The sequence below is a fragment of the Dunckerocampus dactyliophorus genome, chromosome 9, assembly GCF_027744805.1.
Source record: "Dunckerocampus dactyliophorus isolate RoL2022-P2 chromosome 9, RoL_Ddac_1.1, whole genome shotgun sequence".
Classification (NCBI taxonomy): Eukaryota; Metazoa; Chordata; class Actinopteri; order Syngnathiformes; family Syngnathidae; genus Dunckerocampus; species Dunckerocampus dactyliophorus.
In genome coordinates, this window is record NC_072827.1 from 26,554,614 (window position 1) to 26,562,689 (window position 8,076).

Here is an 8,076-nt window from a genome sequence, read left to right on the forward strand (position 1 = left end):
CCCATTTGGCTGTCAGCTGTTAACAGATGAAAAAGATCAATACTATTCATAACAGCCTGAAATAGATGCCACGGCATCCCGGTGATCGCAGTCGGGTTTCACTTCGGCGCACTCAGCACATGCTGTGGTGTACGACTTAGAGGTTCCTCACCTGTGGTCTCCACGATGCCCTCCAGTATCACCACTATTTCAAACTGCTCCGTTTGCATGGACCTCTGTGAGAGGTCGTAGAAGGGGCTTTTGGTGTCGATCACGTGGCAGATGGTGAGCGGCGACACCAGGAAGAGCTGATCCGCTCCCGTGCTGAAACCTACATCCAGCTCCAACTGGTCCAGCGGAAGGAACTCGCCCTCGGGGGTCTGCCGAGACTGAGGGAGCGTACGGACAGACACATTAGACAGAAGCATACCACATCACGTGTCGAACATGGAGAAGGTTACGGCATCATGCCCATGGAATGTACTCTTTGCTCATTCAGCATAAAGCTGCTAAACTGATGGATAATACATGGACAACACACGGTGAAAGCAACGCCACACTTTTTGAAGACAAAAAAACGGAAACATCTTGATTGCCCGAGACAGCGGCCTAAACACACGCCAAGATGCTTTTCACATAGACAGGCAGCCACGCAGTCACCCATCCATCCATTTTCTATCCTCACTAGGGTCGCGAGGGTATGCTGGAGCCTATCCCAGCAGACACCTTGACTGGTCGCCAGCCAATCACAGGGCACATTTACTCACATTCATACCTATGGACTATTTTAGTGTCTCCATTTAACCTAACATGCATATTTTTGGAATGTGGGAGGAAACCCACGCACGGGGAGAACATGCAAACGCCACACAGACATGCCCAATGGAGATTGGAACCCACAGTCTCCTGACTGTGTGGCCAACAACACTTGGCCACCGTGCGGCCCAGCCGTGCGGGGACACCAATGACAAATGATGGTTACATAAATGAGCATCATGAAAATGAAGGTATTCTGCATAAAACGGTCACACTTTTAGAAATGGTAAATGGCATTTAAACTAAAGCATAAAGCTCTTAAACCAAAGCATAAACTCCACACTTAAATGGAATATTAACTGTTTTATTTCAAATCTTTTCTAATGCAGAATCAGAACTACTACCTAAATAGTTCTAGCCATCCGTGTAGGTAGAAGTACTGTACTTTCAGCACAACAGTACCCTCACTCCTTCAGTATAAACACTCAACAGACACTACATTAGGTACACCTGCACAATCTAATCCAATACAAGACTCGTATTCAAAGACAATAACAATCAATTGAAAGATTATTGTGGTTGTAGCTTGCAGTGGTGTGCACTAAACAGTACGGCACTGCATAACACTCAGAGCTGGTTCTAATATTTTGTTTACCTTATTTAGCCAAATGTTACTTTGACAACAACAAAAAACATATTTTGGAAAATAAACACCTATTTATGGTCATCTTGAATAATTGGAAAGCCAAAATTTTGTGCAGTTCTTGCATTGCATCTCATTAGATGGAGCAAGTAGATCTTACTAAGTGCATTTTGAAGGCATCTGTCCTTTTATAAACTCTTCAAAAACGGAAGTGAAACGCAGTAAAATTATATGTTATTTAAAAAAGGTTCCTTCATTGGTCACTTTTAGCTTTTTATTTTATTTTTTTTTAGAAATGATTCATATTAATAATAATAATAATAAACATTTTAAAACGTTTAGGTAAGGTTCCAATGTGGTTGATTGTTTTCAGGTTGGTGATGCAAGTCATAAAATAATAAATATTTTTTAGGGTGTGTTCAGATTGAGTTGATGCTTTTAAAAACTGGAGAAGTGGAGCAAAATTTTTTTTTTTAATCCTACAAACATTTTTAACTGACAATTATTATTCTTGTATTATTCTTCAATTATTATTATTTGGATGTAAATAGCACTATTGTATGTACTTTATTGATCCCACAGCGGGGAAATTTACTTGCACTAGCACTAAATAGCACTAAATACTATTATTATTTTATTATATATTATTATGTACATTACTATAGGATTTTATTATTGTTTATTATTTTTAATTATTATTTGTATTATAAAATATTTATTAAATCGTATTTTTCCAACTTTTGTTATGCAATCTTCAAATTTGCTTGGTTGTTTTTAAAATGATATATTGTAATTTCTATGATGTTACACAGATCAAGTGGGTTAAGTATTGGGGGGGTTTAATTGCACATGCCCAATTAGGAGTGAGACCTACAGTACGAGAGCGTGAGAGCGATGCATGCATGAGTCCTTCCTCCCAACTTACTTTGAGCAATTTGCAGCGGATCTGCGCAGAAACCATATGGCTGTTGCGCAGGTTGCCCACTCGGAACATGAGCGTGAGTTTTCCGTCTCGCATGGAGATGGCAGCATGCTCGCTGAACATGAGCGTCTCGGCCCTCTTCTTGGGCTGAGACATCTTGATGAACATGCAGCCGATGAGGAAGGCATCGACGATGGAGCCCAGGATGGACTGGAAGAGGAAGAGGATGATCCCCTCGGGGCATTTGTCCGTAATGTACCTATAGCCGTAGCCTATGGTGGCCTCCGTCTCGATGAAGAAGAGGAAAGCGGAGGGAAAGTTGTAGACGTTGGCCACACACGGCGTGTACTTCTCGTTGTGGGCTTTGTTGAGGTCCCCGCGGATGTAGGCGATGAACCACCACATGGACGCCATGAAGAGCCACGCCACCGTGTAGGTGAGGATGAAGATGAACAGGTTCCAGCGCCATTTCAGGTCCACCAGCGTGGTGAACAAGTCGGAGAGGTATCTGCTCGTCTCGCCCCCCAGGTTGCCATGCTGGACGTTGCAGCGGCCGTTCTTGTCCACGAAGCGCTGCCTCTTGCGCTTCTTCTCCGGGGGCGCCTGGTTGTTGAAGCCAGAGCCGCTGGATGAGGTGGTCACTACCTGATAATCGTCCCCGAATTTCTTTCGGAGTGCAGACATACTACGAAAGAAACAAGATGCAGTGAGGAAAATAATAATGAGGAGGAGGAGGAGAAGAAAAGTCTGATTCTGAGGAGAGTTGCATCCACCACCTCCTCCGTGCGCAAAAGAAGGCGACCAAAAGTGCGCTGGCTTCTGCTTACACCGTCCTCTTTCTCCACGCACGACTCTTCCGGCTGCACCCCACAGCCATGAAACAGTCACCAGTGTGCGTGTAGTTTAAAAAGCCCGGGGAGAGAAGCCATACGAGAAGAACGATTACGCACTAAGCAGCTATGACGGCCACTTCTCCTGGGTTCCTCATCACAAGGAAGTTGAAGCGTACACGTTCAAATTCCATCAATGCAGCCCATATCATAGGAAATATCTCCGCGTAATGAGGTGGCTTTCCTGCATGAAGAACCACTGTGCGCACTCGTTGCAGGCTTGGAGGAGCTTCTCTTTGTAGTCCCGCCTTGGAGTGGTGTAGACATGCATCCACGCAGCCGAAAAGAAACATTCAATGTTCCACTGGAAGGTGTTTGCTTTCGCCTTCTTCTTTTAGGCAAACGTCGACTGTACTGTCATGATATCCGTGGTTGCTGCCTCCTTCTTTCCATCTGACTTCTCAGCTGCTCGCTCGCTCCTGCGCACTCCTCGTTTCCAATGATGCGTTCACTGTCTTCTGTTGGCGCTACAATGTGACACACCGCTAAGCGGTGGGAGGAACGGTTTAAAATCACACTCACACAATGTGATCATAGGCTAAAGGAATGAAACTATTATTAAAAGAGTGTATCGTACATCCAATAGAAAACATTGACAATGCCCACTTTTTATTGACACACTCTCATTTTGCATATATTCATGTATGTATTTCTTATTTTTTTTAAAAGTTGGATGATTATATTAAAAACACCCAATTCAGTATCTCATAAAATGTGAAAAAATGTTTAAAAATTGCATGGATATTGCAAATATTGTACATTTTTGGTTCACGCTTTAATCAAAAAATGAACTGCAAAATCTTCCTGAGCCTTTATTTGTTCTCTTCAACTTCTGAAAGCAAGTTACTTTTGCTCAATATTCTCATTTGTTGAGATGCACCTGCGTAGGTAAATTATAAGTGCATGGCAGACAACCACAAAATGTCAGGGCTTCACTTGATCACGGTTTTCAAAAATATATTAATTAATAAATCATGCGATTTTGTGGTTGAAAAGGAATGTCAGTCAAAAATATGCATATTGAAGCATATTTTACTAATACATGAACTAAAATACAAATACAGTCGTCCCTCGTTTAGCACAGTGAATTGGTTCTAGACCCGATCGCGATAAGTGAACGGAATTCTGAACCCCCGACGACACTTCTTGTCCTCCACACGGAACACATTAACTGCGACACACGCAAGCAGGAGTTTGATTTATGTCTTAAATGGCTTATTTTTTCTGATTAAGCCTACTACATTGAATGTAAAGGTGACTATAGGGGTGTTATTTCATATCTAGAGGGCTCTAATAATGTCAAAAACATATTTAGAAGATCGCAAGCTGGTTTTCTTTGCCATAACTACAAAAATATTCAACTTATAAAGAGGGAATCCTACTTTGCGGAAATTCACTAATCACGGTCAGGTCTGGAACCAATTAACTAAGATAAACGAGGAATTACTGTACACGATGTATCATGATTGCTGAAATCTTGCTTTAATACATGTGGTTAGAACTTTTTTGGAGCTTCAGATGAATTATTAATACAGCTCTGCTGCCGTCTGTGACTATTTACAATACTTCTTGGAGATGTCTGCGTTGCGTTTTGATGATGCTCATTGATTTAGACGCCTGCCTCGGCAATGACACCTTGTTTTTTATGTTGGTGTACTTTATGATAATGACGTAATGGTGTAGTATTGTTATTCCTACCATACATTGGAATACATGTACTGATGTTGCTGACATCCACACCCACCCCCTTTGATTGCAGATAGTTGGCCACCTGTTGCTCTGTTGAAGCAAAATCCTCTCGTCCTCCTTCGTTGTCTCGCGTGTTATGTGAAGCCCAGTCACAATCACATTGTTCATGTGCGTTGACTGCTCCAAATCATCCATTCTGCACATCATTTGCAATATACAGGAGAGTGATCCTTTTCATCGTTTTCCACAGCGTTTCTTTACAATGTGACAACGCCAACTGCTGGCCTGGCATGCATATTACAGCATTTTCAGTTGTTTTGTGCATGTCTGTGTGAAAACAGCACTATTTTTACAACACTGTCGTTTCTACTTGAAGCTTTTCAAGAACGTACAGAAAAACATTCTTGTTTTTACTAGATTATTGTTTGTTTCTGCATTGAAGCCATCTTGCCATTTGTGGTTCCATATGTAGCGTGTTTACAGCCACTTTTAGGTCTCGTGTACAAAATCACCTCCAATGACCCACTCTTACTGCATCCCATGAGAGCGTGCACCTGCATTATTCCATTAAGTCTTCACAGAAAGGTCCCGGCAGAGCAGAGCGATGTGGCGGAAGGCCGCTGACACTCACACAACAAAACTGGATGAGATCTCAGGAGACAAAGTGCTGAATGCACTGGCCACAAAGGAAAACGCCATATGACACCATAGTTACCCGACCTAGTCACTGTCGAGATCAACAGCTCCACATGACCATGATGTTGTGTCTTTCCTTGAAGCAGGCAGGGCGCCGTGGCGGTATTGCTCTTGATGATTGATGGAAAAACATGAGTAATGAAGCAGCAGTTTCAACTTCATTAGATTAATAAATCAGCAAACTATAAAACATCCATTCATTTACTCAAACATGGACAAATAATACAATACACACTCATCAATCACCCATTTTGTTAAATGTCAACCTCAGTGGGTTCTTGCTATTTTTAAGCACTTTGTGGATCAGTTGTCTTGCGATCAATGAGCCGGTCTCCAAATCCTGAAGGTTTCACAGATTTTCAATGAAGGCCACTCCATGAGTGCTTGTTTTTGAGCACTCCTTCGTTGCTTTGGCGGTATCTTTCTGGGTCATTGTCCTGCTGGATGCACAATCCACGACACATTGTCAGTGTTCAGGCTGAGTCCAGGACTCTACCACCTGAGGCGCTATGGGCTGATGCCTGCTGTTGCTGCTGCTGCTGGACGAAAACCAAATAATCCCACGACTGCTTCACGGATGCCGGAAGTGGTGGCGACAACGCATACCCATACGGGAACAATGTTTGTTGCGTGTACTATTGTGTTGCACTCGATGCAAACAGCACTTGACAAGGCGTAAATAAGTTGTGCGGGAGCGTGGTCACTTCGTGCCAATGCACACCGTTTTCGCTCAAGAATTGCGTGCCAAGCGCGTAATTGATGCTTAAACAGAAGGCAAATAGCGCTCAAACTAGTCTCCGTGCTTTTCAGGCGTGCCATAAATAAATAAATAAATGACACGTATTCGCGGGGCAAATCGCGGGACAATGCGGAGGCAAAACGTGTGCAAGGTTAAACGCCGCTTTTTGATCTATTCGGTAAGTCGCACGTGACTATAAGTCACAGGACTAGCCAAACTATGAAAAAGTGTGACTCATAGTTTGTTGAACGTGGCATCCAAATGAATGATGGCGCGGCAGGAGAAACATTGATGTGCTGTCTCCAAAGAGTTTCATTCTTCTCCTTGAGAACACCGGGTCATCTTAATTGCTAGGTGAACATTGCAGCTGTGCACAACTTTTTTAATGAGTGTGGGATAGCGGAAGAGGGTCATCCAGCAAAAGCATTGTGGCCCTCGTTAGGAGGATAAGGCTATTCACATATTTGCAGAGTGCACCACAGCCTATTAGTTTGGACTGGCCAACAAACAGGCAGCCTGCACTTTCAGCAAGACTCCACTCCAATGATCTACTCATTAAAAATGTCTTGAACAGGACACAAATTGTCTTAATTACAGGAGCTCTCGCTACCATCATTGCATCCTGACGAAAGTATCAGGAGGTTCATATCAATCATGAAGTGACATTCATGCCGAGATGAGTACATGTGTATGCAGACATGTACTTGCATCAGCATCTGTCATCATATCCGTTCCCAATGAACATAAAATCACTATCACTTGGACACATTTGAAAAGGTAAGGATCCACACAGGAAAATGTGAAAGTAAAGACAATGCAGAGGCTTCTCTTCCACCGCAGCAGCATCTGTGGATCCCACAGCTCACTACCCCACTTGGACCTTATCCAGAATTAACCTTTGCAAAAGAATGAACCTTTCCCTAAAACATGGACCAATCACAGAGCAGCACAGAACATGTCCCTCAAAAAACACCCAAACGCCCAACACACACACACACACACACACACATATATATATACACAAGTATATATTGTACCCTCAGGGCATTGGATATATTGCAACTGGAGTGCTCTCGTGCTGAGCATGAGTATTGAGCATGAACTGATTATTGCTTTCCCCAGAGAACCTGAACAGTCCAGGTACAATCCACTGAATGCCCTGAAGGTACATGACCTGAATATTCACAGATATATACTGTGTATACTGTATAAATATTAGCGCTCAATACAATGCAAATGCATAATATGATATACAGTGTATGTACAGTATATACAGTATATATATTTGTACACATATACATATTAATTTATATATAATGTCAATGTAGAAACAGCAAAATACAGTGTGGAATGGATTCTGTGTGTTTGTTCACTTTGATGGATTAAATGTGTCAAATTTTGTGTATAATAAATGTAATGTATAGATTGAAAACTACAGTATAAAACAGCCTTGCTTTTCTTGTAGTTCTAATGAGTAAAGCCTTTTGAACCCAGCTTTTATTCAACTCACACAGGCCGTGTCTGTTACAGCTGAATACAAGAAGGAGGTTCATGTCGGGGCTTGTTCTTGTCACACACCAGGAGGCAGCTGATGTGAAACATGGTGCCCTAAAATGGACTCCATGCAGATTAGTTGTTGGAGGTACATTTTTATAAATGAAGGCAATTACGAAAACACCATCCTCTATTATTACCTCCGTCATGGTGAGAGCTATTCTTTTCACCCAGTTGTTGGTTAATAATAATCTTTTTTAAGGTAATA

At 42.3% G+C, this 8,076-nt stretch overlaps 1 protein-coding gene across 1 annotated transcript in view; it reads right to left on the bottom strand.

Moving 5' to 3' along the window:
- The window catches only part of kcnj3a (potassium inwardly rectifying channel subfamily J member 3a), a 53,934-nt gene extending 50,288 nt beyond the window's left edge, over positions 1-3,646 (bottom strand). The window contains exons 1-2 of the mRNA XM_054786900.1: positions 2,304-3,646; positions 152-368 (exon numbers count right to left, since the gene is read on the bottom strand). Of these exons, the coding sequence (XP_054642875.1) occupies positions 152-368; positions 2,304-2,984 (898 nt within the window). The 5' untranslated portion in view covers positions 2,985-3,646. The remainder of the gene's footprint in view (positions 1-151; positions 369-2,303) is intronic.
- Between the last annotated feature and the right edge of the window lie 4,430 nt (positions 3,647-8,076).